The sequence below is a fragment of the Kryptolebias marmoratus genome, linkage group LG13 (assembly GCF_001649575.2).
Source record: "Kryptolebias marmoratus isolate JLee-2015 linkage group LG13, ASM164957v2, whole genome shotgun sequence".
Taxonomy (NCBI): Eukaryota; Metazoa; Chordata; class Actinopteri; order Cyprinodontiformes; family Rivulidae; genus Kryptolebias; species Kryptolebias marmoratus.
The window spans coordinates 3,470,780-3,491,272 of record NC_051442.1 but is presented as its reverse complement, the minus strand read 5'-3'; the positions used below and the strand labels follow the sequence as shown (position 1 = coordinate 3,491,272).

The following is a 20,493-nucleotide window of genomic DNA, read 5'->3' as shown; positions in this document are numbered from 1 at the left end:
CCCCCCGAGCGCCCAGTTCGCCGCCCCGCGAGCTGAACGGCTCGGGCTCTGATCCGACCGGAACCCACCGCGTCGGATGATCTTTGTTGTTTTTTTTTAATGGACGTCACTCATATCTGGAGTTTACACTGAGGTCAAACTGGTCCTGGTTTGCCTGTATTAGCTTTTTTTTTTCCAATTATCACTGTGGGCATGTTTAAAGCCGGCTCAGACACATGAATCAGTTGCTGATTGAATATTTATTGTTCGACACTCCCAGCTTCTTGGGGTTAGCTTCATGGCTCAATGGAAGAGGTGCTTTAAAGATTTATAGAGGGGAAATTCTTTTTTGTTTTAAGCTAAACGTGCCTTTTTTTTGTACGCCAAAGGAGGAGACTTTATTTTGTGTTTTATTCTGCCAGATTTGGACGTGTTTAAGTCGACAGAAAACTTCCAAAATTCTCAGAAAAGTTTGGTGCAGATTATTGGTAGTTTGGATGTAGATTATTTGAGCCTTTGGACGTTTTTTAACCAGACCAGAGCATAAATTTAAACGTTAAATACATACATGGAATCACAGTGAGCTGATGGAGCTTTGGACGCGATCACACACCATGACGGCACATTTCTTTGGTCAAATCTGGGATTGGTTAAACTCGCGTCCGGCTTTCCTCTTCATCCTGGCTCTGAATGAGCGTTTTCCCAGCATTCCCGACAAATATCACGTCCACAGATGTCTGAAAACTGAACAGCAATTATTGAAAACCTATAAAATTCACAACATCAGATTGTCTTAACTATAGTTTGTAAACTTGATTGCATCTTCATGTACTTACAAAAAAAAAAAAAAACACTCAGCAAAACTTAAAGGAATGTCGTCTTAATTTCCGACGGATTTTGCTCCATTTTTAAGTTGTCTTTTTGCTCAAATGTTTTCTTTTATGCACATTATTCAGAAAATCTTCAAATCTAAAGCCTAAAATAGAAACGGGCAAATAATTTTCTGTTATTCCATAAGAGCGTTGAACGATTTACAGAATTACTAGTCAGGTTTAGGCATGGGCAGTGATCTTTGAATATTTAAAGTCTGGTTAAAACGAGTAATATTGAAAAAATAGTGGGTTTTTTTGTTGTTAAACCAACAAAAACCACAGGGTGTTGTGTTTTTTGACTCAACACCCTTTGCTGACCCATCCCGTCCCAAAGGAAAGGAAAAGACTAACGACTCGGTCCTGGCGTCTTTCTGCCGTCGTACTTTATTTTGAAAAGCTTAGAAATTGGAAATGATGGTGGCGGGTGAGCTCAGCTTTACTGTCCCCGTCTTCTCTGATCCATAAGACCAAATATATTTAAGTATTAGAAGAAAAATCTAATTATAACCAGAGAATTTGAAAAGTTTGTAAAATGCCCCTTATATAGACGGCACATAACTTTAAAAACTAAAATGTCATCTGGACCCTATTTGACAGTTGACCAAAGTTAATCTCTAGTATTTCTTTAATTTTGTTTTTAAGGTGCCAAACATGACTGTATACAGTAAGAGTGCAAAAACATTCCAGTTGTGGTCCTTAAATCTCCGTAGAAACATTTAATTCCTCATGAGGTCAGTTTTCCATCAATGCTCAATTAGGACTTTTTTTATGTTGAGACAAAAAGTCAAAACAGTATTCGGAGAATCAAGTCGAAGTGGCTTAAATAAACTTATTTTAAGGTTTAAAGAGGCATGCCGTAACACAACCTGTAAATAACTTCTCAACATTCCTCCCGTTTAATGCTGCAGTACGGGTTTTACCAGAGAAACGGTAAAACAAATCTATTTTTAGGCCTCGTATCACTACTGTTATTCCTTTTAAACAAATATTATTTTCCCCTTTTGTTTATATATTCTTTTTATTCTTTAGGTACACGTTATAACAAAACTTTGAAAAATCAATACGCTGAATTTGGCTAAAGATTCTCCCAAAAAAACGGGTTTTATGTCGTTTCCGTTTTCCTCACAGTTATTAACAGGTCAGGGTCGGGCGAGGCGGATGTGGAAAAAAAACAGTAAACACGGCTCCATGTTTGTTTTGGTTTCTTGGGATCAAAGTGATGCCAGTCAGCCGTGTAATAAGCTGCTGTGTTTATAGTTTCTGAGAAGCTTCCTGTGTCCAGGCCAACATAAAACGAGTTTAAAAAGATTTTAAAAATTCTCGCCTCCACACCTTCCCAACTCGCTGACAGGCTGTCAATCACAGTCTAACATGACTACTTTTTATTTTAGGTTTTTAACATATATCATGAAGGGTAAATCAACAAAAAATAATGCCTTAAAAAAAATAATTGTTTGTCATTCGTTTCCATGGAGGGGCGGGGCTTAAAAAGCTATAGTGGAACCAGCCACCAGGGGGCGCTTATCTGTTGTGGCTTCAACTTCCTGGTTCTGTTTCTAGTTCTAACATATCAATGGGAGGAATAAATCACCCTCAGGCTGCTTCGAGGAAAGGTTTATTCTGTAGTTTATCCTGTAAAAGTTCCCCCAAAACCCCCGGCTACAATTTTATTTAAAAAACGGAACAAAAACCGGAAGGTTCAGGAACTTCCTCCGGCTCAGTCCTGCAGGGAATCGTTTCAAAGTGGAAAACCGTCGTAGACCCGGTTTAATTTGAAGTTAAAGGTCTCTTTAGACGCCCTCAGAACTGAACCGGTTTCTGTTCTTATCAGTTTTCAGTCGTTTTTATCGGTTTCTTCACCCGGAGAGGTGTCGAAGCAACGCTGCGGCCTCTTCCATTCCTGTCATACTCGGTTGTCGTTCTCAGGAGGGAACTTATTGGTTCCACGTCGATGGACGAGTCTCGAACCTGTGGCGTTTCTCTGAGCGAAATGATCAAATCGACGTTTTCTCAGACATACGGCTGAGCTGAACAGGAGTGTTAAAAACTGTTTTTCTTTTTTTCGAAAGCCAGAAAACTGACAAAAATGTGTTTTTATTCCTTTTAAATTGCTGCTTTTTAAAGAATAAAACGCGACACCAGGAGATGTCAAAGGAGCTGATGGAACAAAAAGAAAATGTTAATTTAGTTTTTTTGTTTTTTCTTTTTAAACAAAAACAAACTTGAATTATTTCTTGGAGCATAAATGAGATTTATTGTTGTTTTTCTGTTTTCTGTGTTGCTGGATACTAAAGATTAAAAACAAATCCTACATTTTTGAACCCTTGTGTAAGTTAGCAGCTTGAATTTAATTATTTTTAATTGTTAAAAACGAGGCTTTTCTCATTTGGGATGCTTGATTTCTTTGTGACTTTTTAAAGCTGTTACGGTGAAATCCAGCCTGATTTAACTTCTAGTCGGCAAAATAAATCTGCTGTGATTTTTGTTTTATTTTTATTAATGACTTAATTAGCTGAAAAAAGCAAAACAAGGGAGTAAATTTGTTGTTTTTTTTCTGTTACTGATCCCCACCGAGTGTCCTCCCAAACTGTCTGCTTTTTAAAACTGATTTAAATCAAAGAAAACCTGAATAAATTTGTCTTTTAAATCCAGATTAAACATTAAAAATGTAATTCCTTCGGAAGCTCAGATGCGTTTAAAGTCACGTAGAGGGAAGTTCTTGGATATAAATGTTTTTATCTTTACGTCTTTTGGGGGGCAGACGTTTTGTTGTACCCGTTTGGTTTCCGGTGGATTTGTTCTGATTTAAAAATAAATCGGGCCTCGGATCCACAAAGCGGCTCATATTCCTGCTTCTGTGCGCCAAAATATCTTGAGTTTACATTTTTTTTGTGAAACTGTAACGTTTTCTGTTTGTTATGGAGACTCAAAAGTTAAGAAAAGTATTTTTGTACACTACATTAACGCCATGTTTTATTACCATATTAAGACTTTTGAGCCACACAGTCTGTACAGTTCTGCACCTACTGTATTAATAAAAATATGCAATATTTTTACGCCTGTATTCCAGAAGTTATTCTTTTATGTTCAGCTTCTGTGTAAAAAAAAAATAAAGTCAAATTAGCACAAAATATATACATTTTTAAACTCTTTGGTTTAAGTTTGGTGCAAATATCTTAAAGCCAAAATAATGTGACAGATCTGTTTTATTTTGGTTAAAACATCATTTTAGGAATTTTAAATTTTAGAAAGTAGAATTAGTAATTGGTTTAAATTTCCAAATATTGACAATGATTTTATTTAAATTAAACGTTTTACAGATTTTGCTTCTTTGCCACGTGTCACAGAGAAGAAGTGATTGTTTTTTTTGTTTGTTTAAAAGTCCTGATTTGTACTTTATCGCCTTTACAACACAGAAAAACCTCATTAATCCAAAAACAATAAGGTTTAAATTTGTCACATTAGGGTGAAGTTGTTTAATGAATTTGAAACGGTTATATAGTGAATACGGTTCTAATTTGTGGTTTAGTTTCTTTGCAATTTGATTCCAGAGCAACAAAGTTAAAAAGAAACCCTTCAAATTATTGTTTTTAATTCAAAATGGCTTTAAATTCCGTATTAGATTGCTTTATGTAGAGTTAAAGGTACTCTTTGAAAAGTCAAGATGACTGGTAAGAAAAAAAAATTAAAGTAAGAAACAAAACATGCACATTAAGTTTCTCGTATTGTGTTTCCTAAATTAAATCTGTAAGGAAAAACGTGCATCTGTTTACCTATGGAAACGGGCAAAAAGATTTTAAAAAAAGGGCAAATGATGACATCTGTAGATGAGGCGTTTTGGATGGAGAAGTCCAACAGGTTGGATGTTTTTACTCTCATGTTATTCAGAAGGAAACAAGTTTTGTTTACATTGAGTGCGTACCTGCATTTTAGAATCTCATATGGACATATCTGGAAAACCACTGGAGTGAACTCCTTTAAACTGCACCGCCGGACTTAGTTCATCGTAACCTTTCTGCATGTTTGATTTAATAATTTTCAATGAGAATCTTTAATTTTATGTTTTATTAGGAGGTAAAATAAATGTTTTGTACTTTATGTTGTCTGTGAGAACAGTAAAGTTGTTAGCGGAGGATTAAAATCAGGTAAACGTGATGTGTTTTGGTTAAAAGTGATTTTTTTTTCCGGGTTTAAATGAGGTTTTGAGGGGTTTTTTGTGGGATTTTTGGTGCAGCAGGGTGTAGGCGGAGATGCTGCGTGGTGGAGTTCCCGGATGGAGCAGCGGCGCCATCTTTACGCCACTGCTACCGGCAGCTCTTCGGCTCACTCGGCGGAGCGGCGGCGCTGTTGCTGATCCACCACCAGGACTCGCCGACGATTCTCCCCTTTTTTTCCCCCCACCCACCACCACCACCCGGGACGCTAAGACGAGCCCCAGCACCTGCGCGCCATGGAAGAGCGAGAGAACTTAGTGTACCAGGCGAAGCTGGCCGAGCAGGCGGAGAGATATGACGGTAAGGCTGCGGACACGGCTAACGGTCACTTCGGAGTGCTTCGGCCGCCCGTCTCCGTCTCCCTGCGCGGCTCGCGGGCAGGAGGGAGGAGGAGGAGGAGGGGTGGCGGCGCAGGTGAAGCGTTCACATGGATCGACTGGGTGAGAGGAGACAAAATGGCGGAGGTTTTCTCAGCTCATTAAAACAAACAAACAAAAAGAAAGCTTCAGTTAGCGTCAGTAATTCCCGCTCCCCGCTTGCTGAACGCCTGCCCCCGGGGCCGCGTGCCACACCGTCCGGGCGATCATTCGCGCTAGCGCCGCGCTAAAGCCGTTAGCCTCGGTTAGCTTCTTGTCCAGGTTGCTAACTAGCTGGTTAGCCTTTCTTCAGCTCCGACATGCCGCCCCCCTCCCACACACACACACACACACACCCACCCATCCTCCTCTCCTCTCCTCTCCATTCAAAAACACATCTGTCACAGCCAGAATCATGACTTTCGCTTAAAATCAACTCCCACAGAAAGGACCTATTTTATCCAACAAGCAGCGTTATAACCGGCTTCAACAATCAAGACTGACCGTTGAGTTAATTCTGCTAAATACAAGAGAAAATGATGCTTTTATTTAAATAACCGCATTAAATTTGATCTGTTCCTTACCAGATAAAACCTGCTTGAAAGATAGCTGCTTTTAAATAACCCCCAACCAGGTCAATTTAAACTTTAATGAAACATTTAAAGGGCTATTTTCACCTTGGTGTTAATTCTCCATACACAGAAATATGAATAAAAAGAACTGCAAGTTTATAATTCAGCTTTAATTCAGCTTTAATTCAGCTTTAATCAACTTATTTATAAACTGGAATTACAAGTATTTTATTAGATTTCCTAGTTTTCCTCGTTACGTGATGAAAAAACTTAACTAAATATGAGATTTAGGCCCATAAATCACGCCACTACTGGTTTTAGGTTAGGCGTATTGATTGTCTGTTGTGTTAGCAAAATATTGGGGCGCCTGCCTGCGACTGATCAACCTAATTCAAGATGGCTGCCACCTTAGTGAACATGAAAGCGGCCGCAGCTCGGTCAGTTTGGTGTGGTAGCAGTCGAGGGTCGTCCAGTAAAGATGACCGCCACAGGCTACAACCCAGCTGAATTTACCGTAGTTTGTTGTGGTAGTAGCTGAGAGTCATCCTCATGTAGGTTTGACCAAATCTGTTTTAAGATCATCAGTTTTAGTTTTACTTTACCCTCAGTGATGTTTCGCGATGATCGAACTCATCAAACGCGTTGGGGCAGCGGTTAGAGCTGTCGCCTCTCATTAAGGTCGCAGGTTCCCTTCCCGACCTGGGGCCTGTCTGGGTGGAGTTTACATGTTCTCCCTGAGCTCACCCAGGTACTCCGGTTTCCTCCCACAGACCAAAAACATCCATGTTGGGTCCATGGGTAACTTTAAATTAGGTGCGACTGAGAGGGTGAACAGTTGTTTGTCTCCATGTGTCCCTGTGATGGACCAGAGACCTGTCCAGGATGTCCCCCGCCTCTCGCACAGTGACGGCTGGAGACGGGCGCCGGTTTCTCCCGGGACGCATCATCACCTGCTGATCCTTCAGACGTTCCATTGGAAGACAGGTTGGGTGGACGTGGAGCGTTTAGACCAGGAGTCTCCAATCCTGGTCCTGGAGGGCCGCCATCCTGGAGGTTTTACTTGTTTCTCTGCTCCAACACACCTGATCTGAATCAATGGGTGATTAACAGGCTTCTGCAGAACAAGAAGAGGTGATTTAACCTCTGAATCAGAAACAAGGAAAACATGCAGGACAGTGGCCCTCGAGGACCAGGAATGGACACCCCTGGTTTAGATCTCCAGACGCCTTCAGGACTTCGCTGCACGTGTGAAAACACCCCCGACCAGTTTCTGCTCGCGCTCGTGGAAAATGGCCCCAAATGTTTAAAAAAAAAAACCCACAAGTGTGAATTTTGGTAAGAACGGCGTGATGAGCTGTTCTCACAGCACCGACTGTCTGAAGGAAGGACGCACAGAGGAACAGTGGGAAATGTAGTTCACATTTGCTCGTTGGTTTGAGCCTCTGAGGCTGCAGGCCTCGGTGCTTAATTCAGATTATTTTGATGTTTATGTAAAACAACCCAGTGCTGGCGAATGAGCGACGGTGTTAGCAAAATATCTCTGAAACCGCTGGATGCACATCTACAACTGATTTAGCTTTTGTTGGCAGTTCAAATTGAAAATGGCTGCCACATCTAACTGACATTACCCATCCTGAAAATGGCTACAACAGTCATTTTGGCAGATATTCAGTTAAAATGTGACGTGGTAGTTGTGTGACAGCTCTCATAATCTCCAAATGTTCGACCAAAATGGCCGCTCAACATGTTGATCTTAGTGTAAAAGGCGGCGGGTGGCCTTTTAATTCTGCAAAACAAAACAAAAGTTTTCATTAAATTGGATTTGTAGCCGGGCAGCTAAAAGGTTACCTGCCTGCTTTTAATATTAAATATTATTTTATTTTACGGTCCAACCGCAGCTCCTTCCATCATTTATTTACAGTCTGTGGAGAAGTCTTCAGTGTTGGACTCAAAGCGAGCAGATAGAGGTTTGTGACGACGGTTGCCGGTAAGAACCGCCAGCGTCTCGGTGAACTTGGGAGAACGCTGTAAAAAGCTCAGCGGAGCCGTTCGGCTGGTCTGAGTGGAGAAGAAGTGGCGAAAGCCGCACCACCTTCGGCTCGTGACCGTTGTGTATTGGGTTTCGCCGTCACGCCGCTTTTGGCTTCAGCAGCTAACGCTCCGTCTGTGGTGTTGTGCGCTGTGCCGTGTCCTGTGGGAGGACTTCCACGGTTCCAACAGTTTGTACATTTTGTCAAATTTACAATAAATCCCAGAGTCGTTTCTTCTCTGGGCAGCTTTTATTTTGAGATCATAACAGGCGACTTTCAGGTGGGTCAAAGTCTGGTCCCATTTTTATTCTAATAAGTTCATTTAATTTGGCCGACAGAAGGAGACTCGAACCATGACACAGCCTCCGCCGTGCTTTAAGACAAAGCGATGCGTCCGGCTCGACCTGTTCTGAGTCACAACAAAAGCCACCCGGGGATTCAGAGAAAGTGAACACATTAAATACGTGTTCACACCCAGCCCGAAAACACTGTCAGGTGCTTCAAATCCTCTCTGATTTCACTGTTTGGGTAAAATGGCTGCTGTAGCGCTCGGAAATCCCTTCGTAGAATGTCTGGCGTGGGTGTGAAGTTTGCGGGGCTGGAAAATCCCGATGACGCCACTCCAGACCAATAAAAAATCCAGTTTTCAAACCGGCTCTCTCGTAAACAAAACCAGCTGGTTGCCAGGTGATACATCGATTAAATTTGAACAAACTGGAACATTTAGAAGCTTTTAAGGTGGAGAATTTATAAGTAATAACTTAGTATTAAAAGAAAATCCTTCTTTTGGCTCATTTAGCCCACACTGGTCACATTGTATAACCTACTGACAGTATTTCTTCATTAAAAAAGATTATGTAGAGCGTTTATTTGCAGAACATCTCGGATATGAAAAAAACGAAGTATTACTAATTCTTAGACATCATAATACTGATCTTTAACTAAGCAAGAGATCAGAAATCAATATTTAGTGCAGTAATAACCCAGATTTTAATCACAACATCTTCATCACAATCCAGAGGGTATCTGGTCTGGATCTGATGGTCCTGCAGCCTCCTGCAGATCCCTTAGATCTACTCCAGGTCCAGGCTGGTCCACAGAGGGGATCGGGTCTTCTAGTCGTCCCGGGTTCTTTCTGCAGAACTGCCATCTTTGCGTGTCTTTCAGAAATGGTGGAGTCGATGAAGAAGGTGGCCAGCATGGACGTGGAGCTGACGGTGGAGGAGAGGAACCTTCTCTCGGTGGCGTACAAGAACGTGATCGGAGCCAGGAGAGCCTCGTGGAGGATAATCAGCAGCCTCGAACAGAAGGAGGAGAGCAAAGGCGGCGAGGACAAACTAAAGATGATCCGTGAATACAGGAAAGCGGTTAGTCTCGTCATTAACTCGTTTGTTTGCGTCTCGGGCAACTCTTAGCACCATTTAGGTCCATTTTATAATCTTTTTAGCAGACGTGAATAGAACAAATCTGCGTGTCAATTGTTGCTGCAGTAAAACGGTTTGGTTCCCAGCGGAGCTGAAGTGGAAGCAATCAGCAGCACTTTAGCAGCGATCAGTTCTTCAGCTGCTCTCTGTGGGTCAAACTGCTACGTACGGGTTTTTATTTCCTCCTCTGTCTGTATTCAGAGCAGCTCGGACACAAACAGGAGAGCCGATTCTGTTCCGACCCAGAAACGGTACTTTAGCTCCTGCGTTAAACACGGGAAGTAAAGTGACCTCAGTTACAGACTCAGGAGTCTGTTCTCCTCGAGTTAAATGTTGAAGCAAGCAAAACAAACCAGACCGCTGAGCTGAAAGCTAAAAGCTAAATGGTAGCTAAAACTAGAAGTAACTTAAGATGACAAAAACAGCCAGGAGCTGAACGATGTTTTTGGAGGAACAGAAGAGATTTCCGTGTATTTCTTTGAGTAAAATATTCATAAATGATGTTAAATAATTTGAAAGGTATAAAAGTTACAAAAGCCAGAAGTCTTAGCAGCCGTCTTCTGAACGAGCTGAATGTTTTGATGTCTGAACGGCTAAAATAACACAAAGTACGCAGAAGTAGTTGGTGGCAAATAACCGTGAGGAAAACTGGGAAATCGTTTTTTTTTACAGCAGCTTTATATTTGGAAACATCTGTAAAATCTGTTTGTTGGGTAAAAGCTGCCACCTGAAGCCAGACCGTGCAGCTGCAGTGATGTCAGATAATAATAATAATAATAATAATAATAATAACAATAATAATGTGGTTGTGCAGGTTGAGAAGGAGCTGAAGGCGATCTGTAACGACATCCTGGATGTGCTGGACAAACACCTCATCTTAGCTGCAACCACGGGAGAATCTAAGGTTTTCTACTACAAAATGTAGGTATTCAGGAGATAAATGTCTCCATTTTTACCTCAGACAGGACGTTTTTACTCTCATCTCTGATTAACAGAAGGAAGAAGAATCACAGCAGGTTGACACTAAAATGTTTTATTTTTGGTGTAAATGAGTATCTGTGCTGCTGCTGGTTGTATATTTAATGTTTTTCATGCCTTTTCCACGTCACACACATCAATTCAACACGAGTATGATGGTTAAAAACCATCGTTCATGTTTAAATTTCTTCTTTTTTAATGAAGTGTGTGCTTAGAGAAGCTTGAAGCATAATTTAAGAACAGGATGTTTGGGCTTTAGTTGAACATTCATGAGCAGTAATGGAGGTGCAGACAAACACTTTACTTTATTATTGGCATTTCTCTTTAAATTGAAGGTTTTGAGTTTTTATTGGACGTCCGAGTCGCTCGGTGTGAGGAAGCTGACCCGTGTGACCTTTGTGTTTCCTGCTCAGGAAGGGAGATTACCACAGGTACCTGGCAGAGTTCGCCACGGGCAACGACAGGAAGGAGGCGGCCGAGAACAGCTTGGTCGCCTACAAAGCTGCGAGCGACATCGCCATGATCGAACTCCCTCCGACTCACCCCATCCGCCTGGGACTGGCCCTTAACTTCTCCGTTTTCTATTATGAAATCCTCAACTCACCGGACCGCGCCTGCAGGTGCGTTCAGCGTAGAAGTCCCAAAAACAGAACCTGACACTGTTGGGTTCATTTACAGGGTTCAACTTTTCGATTAGAAACCACTAAAGTAAAGTGAAACAGATCATCCTTTGCTGGAAAAATGCAGCAACTTTAACTGTTTAGGCTCAAAACTCCAGAAAGATTTAAATGTTAAAATCTCATCTGTGATCAAAAAGGACATGAGAAATAATAATAGTATTTAAACATAAAATACATCTCTTGTGCTACGTTTGTCCTCCAGTGATGCTTTGGAAAATAAATAATTGAGGAGAAAGTCCTCGGAGCTGTCGGTCAGCTGTCTGGTGAAACTGCTCGCAAACTTTTCCATTTAAGGAGCCATACCTGCTCCTCCTTTTAAGGTGGCGCTGCTTGAAGCGAATGAGTCAGCACGTCTGCGGTCGATTTTTAAAAAGCTTCCTGTGGGCTCACTTTCAAAGAAGATAAGACGGCTAATTAATTAGCTAACATCAGCCTCTCGGGCTCCCGGAGGAGAGATGGGCTGAGAGGTTTGCATTTTCCTCACGCAAAGTCATTTTCTTTGATTTTTATTTATCAGTTCCACAACTTCAGAAACACGTCCGTTCAGAATCTCCGTTGTTTCAACATTTACATGTTTCTGAAGGAATAGGTCGATTTTTGTTAAAGTAACGGACTCCTCGCGTGCCGTTAACCTTTCATCCTCCCGTGTCGACAGGTTGGCGAAGGAAGCATTCGACAACGCCATCGCAGAACTGGACACTCTGAGCGAGGAGAGCTATAAGGACTCCACGCTTATCATGCAGTTGCTACGTGACAACTTGACGCTATGGACCTCAGACGTTCAGGGAGACGGTGAGAGAAACCTTCCTTTTATTTAGAACTGTTAGCGGCGATATTCGTGATTTTGGGCTTTTTGTTTTCGGGCACTCGTTGTGACTCGTTGTGACTCATTCCCTGCTGTCAGAAGCCTTTCAGCACAATTTTTAACAGACCTAAAATCACATAGATGGTCTCTGTAACCTGAAGTCTTTCCTTCCCTCTAACCTCTCCTGATCCGACTCATCCCGTCATCTTTTCCTTTAACTCTTCCTCTTCAGATTCTTAAGGACAGTCTTCTTCCTGTCCTCCTCTCCGTCGTACGACTGTATTTTGTAAGTCGTTCTTTCTGTCTGAGCTTCTTCACCTCCAGCTCTCACTCCTGTCTGCTCCAACACCTCCTTCACCTCCTCCTCCTCCTCCTCCCGGCACCAAGCCTTGTTAGATTTATCTGACTGGAACGCTTCCTTTGTCACTTTCTCTCCTGCGAGCATAAAGTGTCGTCTTTTTCTGTCTTTTCCTGTCTCCTGGGTGTCCGCGAGGTTTTAAAACTTCCTGAATTAATTTCTCCCAAAGAAAACACGACGCCGTTGAGTAAAATGGCTCAAATCTAAACTTCACAACTTTGTTTTCTCCTCCGGGTTTTCAGTTTCTCCGTCTTCACAAACCAAGTCAGATGCGACAGATTAAATAAAACAAGAATGTTTTATTTAATCTGCAGTAACGAGACGTGACTGCGCTCGTTAAAGTTCAGTTTGTTTTTAAAATGAGCAGAAAACAAATAAGTTTTAGTTTCATGCGACCACCAGCACTTCTGTTAGCAGCTTGTCGGGTGACTGTCTGCGATCAGGACGTTCTTTAATTTAAGGCGAGTTTTCAGAAACTAAAAGCCCGACTCGCGTTCAAACGTCAGGAAATACGAGGAAAGATTCGTCCTGTTTAGACTCTGAGAACTCACCTGGAATTACCGGATCGATCCAAGTCTGGAGAAGTCCGTTTTAACTCGGAGGTGTGGGAACACCAGCGAGTCCCGTTTATTTATTTAAACTGAGCTTTTCTGTCAAACGTTTTTATTAACAGTAAAGGAGATCTGGAAAAGAGCAGTTTAAGAAATGTTTAGTTTTTTTCTGGTTAATAAACTGAATTTAAATCATGGATTAAAGCCAACGTCTCGCTTTGATCTCCTGACGGGGCACAGAGATCCCAGCAGCCTCAGCGACTCGGGTTTTACCTCCTCTCTCTCCGTCGCAGGCGAAGAACAGAACAAAGAAGTGCTGCAGGACGCGGAGGACGAAGCCCAGCGAGACTGAACACAAGACCAGCCCTCCTCTTCGTTTTCCACCCTCCCATCTCCACCCGCCCGTCCCACCCGTCCTCCTCGGTATGCACGTCATCTCTGTCCTCCGAGGACCGGCTCGGTCCTCATTTTCCGGGGGAGGGGGGGGTTCACTTTTCTGACTCATTCCCCTTTAAAACAAAAATCAAAAAAATCCACGTCCTCTTACGGTTTTTACTTTGCTGTATCTGTTGCCAAGTACGCTCCCACACGCAGGAGTTTATTTAAAGATAAAACTTGACTTTAATTTTGTTTTGTTTTTCTGTTCACGACCGGCATCTCGTCCTGAAGGCTTAAAAAAAAGGGTCGAAGCTTTTTAGGAAGAACTAAGTGCCCTCGTTTCCTTTCCGGTGGTCAGATTTGCTCCTTTAACACGTATTTTTGTTTTTCCCGTTTAGACACAAACACCATCACTGATCTCTAACCTTGTCCTTCGTCGGACCAAGTATTGTGCTTTAGCTGAGTTGGGTGACGGCTTTTTAAAAACGACAAAATGTGAGCGGGGGACGGGGATCTAACACTTTGATTGTAACGCACTGCAGTTTAGCATCAGCACGACATTTAAAAAAAAAAAAACGTTCAGGAAGTGGAGGCATGCTGCATCTTTACTCCCCCGACTCCTTCAGGTTTCCTCATCTCATCTCCTCCCCTCTCGTTTCTCCTCCTCCTGTTCGGTATGTGTAACGTGAATCTGATTTGTACTACTGGATATTCTCACCGGAGCCACAAGTACCATCTGTATTCTTTCTGAAACACAGCATGGAATTAAACATTAAACATTAAACTTCAAAACTGAAAACGTTGAACCCGAGTCGGGCGTCTTTCCCTTCCACCTTCAGCCACTAGAGAGCAGCAATGCCTCAGATTTTATAAAAACTGAAAACCTCTGATTATTACCGTTTAACTGAAGTCTGCGCTCCTTTAGGTTTTAGTTTAGCTCCACTAAAGATGAATCTTTGTTTGGACTTTATGATTAACTAATTCAGTGCCTCAGAAATACGGATCTGAAAGGAAACAAAGCATCTTGTGTGAGGACTTACCTTTCAGAGGTCTCCAAACACAACACACTTCATCAAAATTTTAAATTTGTTTTTACTTAAAAAAAAAAAAATAAGATCAAAATAAAGATGTACAATTAAAACGAAAATAGACGCAATATTACACTTCAAGTCTAGAGACGGACGGCAGGACAAGGATGCAAAAATAAACAAGAACCCTGGACTACTTCGGCTGGTTTTACCCCCAGAAACAGGAACACGTCAGGACCTGGACCCGATTTAAAGGTGGAAACGAACTCGAACCAGGAACCGGCGCCGCTGATTCGATTGTCCTGAAGTTTCCAGGAGAGATTTCTGCTACAGCATGTTCAGAGGATCCACAGTGATTCAGAAAGGACTGGCCTTAATCCCGGGTCAGCCGCCGCCCGCTCCCATCGATGGTCCTCGGCTGTCGGGATTTAAAACCAGAAAACAGACTATTTCTTTTTTAACTTCTCGGTACAAAAAACCCAACAGATTGGAAACAAAAAGCTGGATTTCTGTCTGCACAGTGAGGATTATCATGGATTAAGGATTGGGGGTGGAGCTAGTTAACATTCATCGTTGATTATATTCATTATTCATTTTTAATGCAACAGGTATCAGAATATTTGGGCAGTCGATACCCTTCACATTTAGACTTTCTATAATACAGGTGAACTTTAAACTCCACCTCCTTGTTATTGCGATGGATAAAATCTTAAAAGATGATTTTTTTTTTCTTCCTTTTACAAAAAAAAGAACTTTCTGTTCACTACAATATCTGCTATGTACATCTGTTTTAAAAAGCAAGCACAGTCGTTGCTATGTACAGCTAGTTTTCTCCCGTTTTTCTCAGAATATACATATTTACTAATTTTTCACAGTATTCTATGTTTGCTCATATATTCAGTATCAACAGGTGGAGTTTTCGTGTCTATAAATACAGATGGTTTTCGTCGTAGCTTCATGGCGTTGGGCTGCAAACGTCCCCAGAGTCCCTTCCTGAAACCCCGGGGCGGTTCTGCTCTGTCAGTTTCGATTGTTGTCCTTTTTTTTATTGTTTGTTTCTTTTTTTTTTGCCAATTCCAGCTCCCAGACAGTCATATGTGCAGGTGTGTCCCACCTTGTGATATTTTCCAGCCCCGTTTGTCTCCGGCTGAAGGCTGAGTCGCTCCGGTGGATCTGCAGGAACGAACTCTCCGGGTTAATTTGAAAAATAAAACTAAGAACGTGACCGTTCTGCCTCTGGTTCCACCGGAGGAGACCCGCCCGCTTCTTCCTGGTTGCTGCGGTTTATCGTCTTTCGTGGTTGTTGCATTAAGGCACTTGAGAGGTTTTTGGTTTTCAAGGAAGCTCAGAGGAGACCAGGGCCAGGCCGGAGCTCTGGCGGATGGGGGGCCCGGCGTGGACGGCCTTGGGACAGTCGGGTGTCAGCACTCGGCCATTCTCCCCGACGCTGCCTGTGATGGACAGACGGGCCTTGTTCCTCATGGCTTCTGTGAATGTTAGCTGAGGGGGAAACACACAGAGAAGTTTGGGTTTGAAGCCGATTAGGATGAGAAGAGATGAACTGCTGCAGATTGGAGTTACTGCAAATACTTTACTGCAAATACCCGACTTATTTTAAACTAAACAGTCCACCAGAACCAGCCAACAAAAGCATGACCTGAATATTATCATTATTAACTACAAGTCCTACGATTTTAGCTTTAACTATTTAAATGTTTTGTAGAAAGGTTAAAGACTATCTTACCTGCTGTAGATAACTCTTTGAACCAACTAAGTTTGGAGAAATAGTTGAGCTAACAGCTAATCTGAGCTGCTTCCTGATGTCTTAAAGCAACTCCAAACTCAAAAAAACTTTTTTTAACCTTTGTGCCGTTCTCTTTTTCACTTTACGGTTTATTCTGGTAGGAAAATGAGGATATTCCTGCAGGAAGTCCTCCGGTCAGAAATTAACCACTATTTTCCCAAACAGGTCATTCAAAGAGTTAACTTTTCCACAGAACCTCACTTCAAGAAACCTGAACTATTACTTTAAAGGTCTAGCGAGAGATTACTTGATAAAAGAACAACAAAAACATTTAAAACAGGGGGAAATAATATAAACTAGAGGCAATAATTTGCAGAAATGTTACTCAGATGACGAACAACTTAATAAAAGAGACAAACTGCAGCTTTTCTAATGATAATCCGGTTCTTCTAACTCAAAGCTTTGAAGGAACTCCAATCTGCACAAAAAGCAAACGTCAGAACATCTGTGAGGTGAGAGATTTATCCGCTCCGGAACGAACAGCAGTTACACAGACTGAAGCTGACGGGGAACACAGAACCACAGAGACGCACCGACTCAGAAATGTCATCTCAGCTCCAGGGTTTGTTTGGCCGAACGTATCGTAGACGGCTTCCTGAACGATCGGACTGTTTTTTTATTTTAGTGAATTTCTCCTTTTTTTTTTTTTAATTCGAGCGACAGACTTCAGATGGCGACGTCCCCCGAACTGAGGCTCTCGCAGCGTGTCAGGGGGTCGGCGGAGAACGCTCTGTGGGTTAAAGCCGTCTTCATCAGAGTTAACGGGTCTGAACGGGTGAAACTTTAACTACAATCCTTCAATTAGACTAACAGCTGTCCTTCCACTGAGGCCTTGTCCACACGGAAATTTGTCGTCCCTAAAAGTATCCTCGTAAACACGGCGTCAAAAAACAAAACAAAACAGGAAATGACCCAGAATGATGTAGTAACCATGCCAGGCCTGTATGCGGCGCTGCCATGAAAATAAAGCTGCAAGAAACAAGAAAATACTGATCGGTTTTTAAGCTTTTCCAGCCCTGGTTTGAGAGTTCTTGCAGCTTTTTTCTCAGGTGGTGTTCGACAACTTTAAGGTTGATAAAGAACAGCAGAAATGTTGATTTTTTTTCTGCTGCCGTGGAAGTTTGTACACCGAACGAGCTGAAGCCTCACAAGAAGATCAAGACAAGGACGGCAAATTCAAAAGCAAAAAAGGAATTCCTTTCTGTGTCACATTAAACTGCAAGACCGTGTTGACTGGAGGTCATGAGAGTCCAAACTTCACAACATTATGGATGATTTTAGGCTGACAGGAAGGCCTTTCCTCCCAATGTTTAAATCTCATCAGGCTAAACTACTACTAAGTATCGGTCGTTTAAAACTATTATTCCCACCTCTTAAAGACATATTCAGTGTTAAGAGATAAAAGCCATAGATTTTATGTTTTTGCTTCAAGTCTTGTCTGTTCGTTCAGATAACAGTTTAGGAAACAGCATCTGCAAAAAACCAAGATCTCCTCACTCTGAAACCCAGCTCCTAAAAAGGACATTTCCGTGTGGACAGTGAAACACTTCTGTGTTTTCACAGAACCCCGTTCTGAGTTCGGAGCGACGCAGGTTTGGTTTCTGGCAGGAAACTTCATCACTTCCTGTCACACTGAGGAGAAAGCTCAAACGCAGACTGGGACGTCACACGAGCACAGACTGAGCGGATAGGACAGAGGAGTGGGAAGCGTTTTGCCACGGGTCACCACAGTCACTGAACACGGCGAAGCTAACACGGACAGGATGTGAGCGGGTTCACTTACAGTCTCAGTGCAGGGAGCTAGTGAAGGGAGAGCAAAGGTTTGGGTGGACCGTCTACGAAAACCCCCATCTACATCTTATCAGCCTCCCCGTCGCTGCCATAACCATTGAAAACCTCACTAAACTCGGCTAAGTTGTGGCTGCCGCCGCTGGGCCGGGGGGTCTGGCTCTGGCTAGGCTCTGGACTGTGACGGGGGCTGCCTGAGCGGCAGAGGTAGCAGCAGCGGTGGGACTGGTGGGAATGGGGGTGTTGGGACGGGGACGGGGACTGGGCTTCCACCTTCATTCTCTTGGCCTCGTTGCGCGACTTGTAGCAGAACTCGATGAGGGCCACCAGCATTGCCAGACCCAGGCCCCCGACCAGGATGTAGAAGACCCCCGCCACGTTGCTCAGGCTGAGGGCTTGAGACGACTTGTCCTGCAGCCGGCGGGGCGAGAGGAACAGAAAGTCAGCAGGGAGGCAACACACCGTCAACAAATGTACAGGAAACAGGTTTAAAAAGGACAGAAGTCTTCAGATTCACATCATGCACGCACAAACACTGAACTGATCCCACGTGTCTCTGCGCTGCCGTCAGTTTAACTAACAACATTAACACAAAGTCTCCTCAAACCATAAACACGTCCGTTAAACTTATTACAAAAGCATTTTCTCACTTACCCCCAGTGCCACAAATATAGACTGATTTTAAACTAACTTTAAAGTAACGTTTCAGCTCTGGATTAGGAACGCTGTTTGGAATTTCTCTTCTTTAAGATGTTCGGTTGTCAGATTGAGACTCGGTATCTGTGACAAAACAAGTATCTTGATCGGGACATCCATAGAAATATGTTTTCTAGTAGCTTAGCACTGACTCTACGGACAGAAAGGTCTTTACAAACTTGGCTGTATCAGCAAATTGGTTTAGGGTAAAAAAAAGTATATATATATATATATATATATATATATATATATATATATATATATATATATATATATAAATATATAAATTCAAGTTAAAAACAAAAATAATTGGAAGTGTAGATTCTTATCCAGATTAGTGGAAAGTTGTTTTTTTAAGTTCAAACATTCAGACTATTGATTGTTTATTTTATATCTAAATTTCTTATTGAATTAGGCTGATAATGTCTGAAGTTGGTTCTAAGCAGCTGATCTGTTGGTTAACCTGTAGTTAACCCCTGGTTAAACCCCCGTTTAAACCCTGGTTGGACCCTGGTTAACCCCTGATTGAATGGTTATCCCCTGGTTAATCCCTGGTTATCCTCTGGGTAAACCCTGGTTATCCTCTGGGTAAACCCTGGTTATCCCGATTAAACCTTGGTTATCCCCTGGTTAATCCCTGGTTATCCTCTGGGTAAACCCTGTTTAAACCTGGTTAACTCCTGGTTGGACCCTGGTTATCCCCTAGTTATCTTCTAGTTAAACCCTGGTTAATCCCTGGTTAACTCCTGGTTGGACCCTGATTAAACCTGGGTTATCCCCTGGTTAATCCCTGGTTAATCCTTGGTTAATCCCTGCATGTTAACCAATGATATTAATGACAAACAGGCCGAATCGTCTGGGTGAGTCGATGACTAACTTCCTGTTACTCACAGATATATTCGGGTCACTTTACGCCTCATCCTTCGTGTTTCTCCGCCCTGCTAACCTGAGGTAAGTGAGAAAATCCGTTTTGGCGTTTTGTGTAATTTTCTCCACGTTTCCAACAAACTGCTCGTCGTTCCGCTCTGACGCTCGCCTTCCGGTTCGTCCGTTTACTCGAGCCGACGCCTCGTCTCTGAGCCCTGAACTCTCGCTCTCTGCCCGCCGGTTAATCTCCCTCTGATGATTCTGGCACATCCTCAAGGCACATTCAGCTCATGACCTCTTGCCACAAACAACTGCCTCTCATGCGTTGTCTGGTTAGCGGCTGATGGCGTGTGCGCCCTGCGCTGCACGGACCTGATTAAATAGATAAAATAAAAGAGGTCGCTAACGTAGAAGGTGCATGCTGCGTTGTTTAAAACGTGTTAAGTCTCTTTATGCTGCAGTGCATCAACAGTGTCCATCAGTCTTCAGTGTGCCGCTAAAGCTAAAGGCATAACAAGCCTCTGAACTTCCTGTCCGAACATGCCTCGGGACCTGTCTGCGGCGACGACTAACATGTGAGCCTTCGTCTGTAGCTGCTGCGTGTTCATGCCTCGGTTCTGTCATGCCATGTCCCTCGGGTTAAGCCTCTACCTGCATGTATGTCACCGGCTGTTCCTGCTGTAATAACACAACAGTGCTGCCAGCGCGACACGAGTGTGCACAGAGACAAAGAGAGGAGGGGGGGGGGGGCTCCCAGGCTGGTGGAGACTGACCTTACTTCCAGAGTCCTTGGGTCCACACTCCCCTTTATCGTACCACCATTTGTTTTTCAGTTTGTCTAAGACTCCTGCTTCACTCAGTTTCAATACGGCAAGGTTTACGGGCGTTCTTCAAATCATGGGGGACAGGGAAGGGTGGGGGTGGGGAAAATAACATAAATAACATCATAGGACATGTTATTTTATGTTATTCAATCAGAAGAAGCCCAACAAAGAGCAGCTCAGTACTCTTCACAAAGTGACGAAGCCAGAAAGGGGCCCCACTTCAGCTACATGTCTCTTTGCTCCATCGACTGATATTTCTGATTCCAGGGTTGGGTTCATTGAAGGGGGG

General features: G+C 42.8%; 3 protein-coding genes across 10 annotated transcripts in view; 2 read left to right on the top strand and 1 right to left on the bottom strand.

Annotated features, from left to right (window-relative positions):
* Positions 1–878, top strand: part of LOC108248149 (adapter molecule crk) — a 5,249-nt gene extending 4,371 nt beyond the window's left edge. Inside the window, exon 4 of one of the 2 annotated variants that reach the window (XM_037979070.1) lies at positions 7–878. The gene's annotated coding sequence lies outside the window, so the exon portion shown is untranslated. The other variant, XM_017436713.3, reaches the window with a different exon arrangement.
* Positions 879–5,136: 4,258 nt separating this feature from the next.
* LOC108248151 (14-3-3 protein epsilon) lies at positions 5,137–14,003 on the top strand. 2 transcript variants are annotated; one of them, XM_017436718.3, is made up of 6 exons: positions 5,137–5,365; positions 9,191–9,390; positions 10,262–10,368; positions 10,839–11,045; positions 11,761–11,897; positions 13,113–14,003. In XM_017436718.3, the coding sequence occupies exons 1-6, from the start codon at positions 5,302–5,304 to the stop codon at positions 13,169–13,171; spliced, it is 774 nt and encodes a 257-aa protein (XP_017292207.1). In that variant the 5' UTR covers positions 5,137–5,301; the 3' UTR covers positions 13,172–14,003. The 2 variants fall into 2 exon arrangements, with proteins under 2 accessions (XP_017292207.1, XP_017292209.1); XM_017436720.3 differs by lacking the exon at positions 5,137–5,365 and adding an exon at positions 5,478–5,505.
* Positions 14,004–15,241: 1,238 nt separating this feature from the next.
* The window catches only part of gria4b (glutamate receptor, ionotropic, AMPA 4b), a 112,041-nt gene continuing 106,789 nt past the window's right edge, over positions 15,242–20,493 (bottom strand). For 2 of the 6 annotated variants that reach the window (XM_017436714.3, XM_025010703.2), the window contains 2 exons: positions 18,091–18,228; positions 15,242–15,725 (listed from right to left, as the gene is read on the bottom strand). In XM_017436714.3, coding sequence (XP_017292203.1) covers positions 15,561–15,725; positions 18,091–18,228 — 303 coding nt within the window. In that variant the 3' untranslated portion in view covers positions 15,242–15,560. Of the gene's footprint in view, positions 15,726–18,090; positions 18,229–20,153; positions 20,269–20,493 lie in introns of those variants that run through there. The other 4 variants (XM_017436717.3, XR_005233970.1, XR_005233969.1 and 1 more) reach the window with 4 other exon arrangements.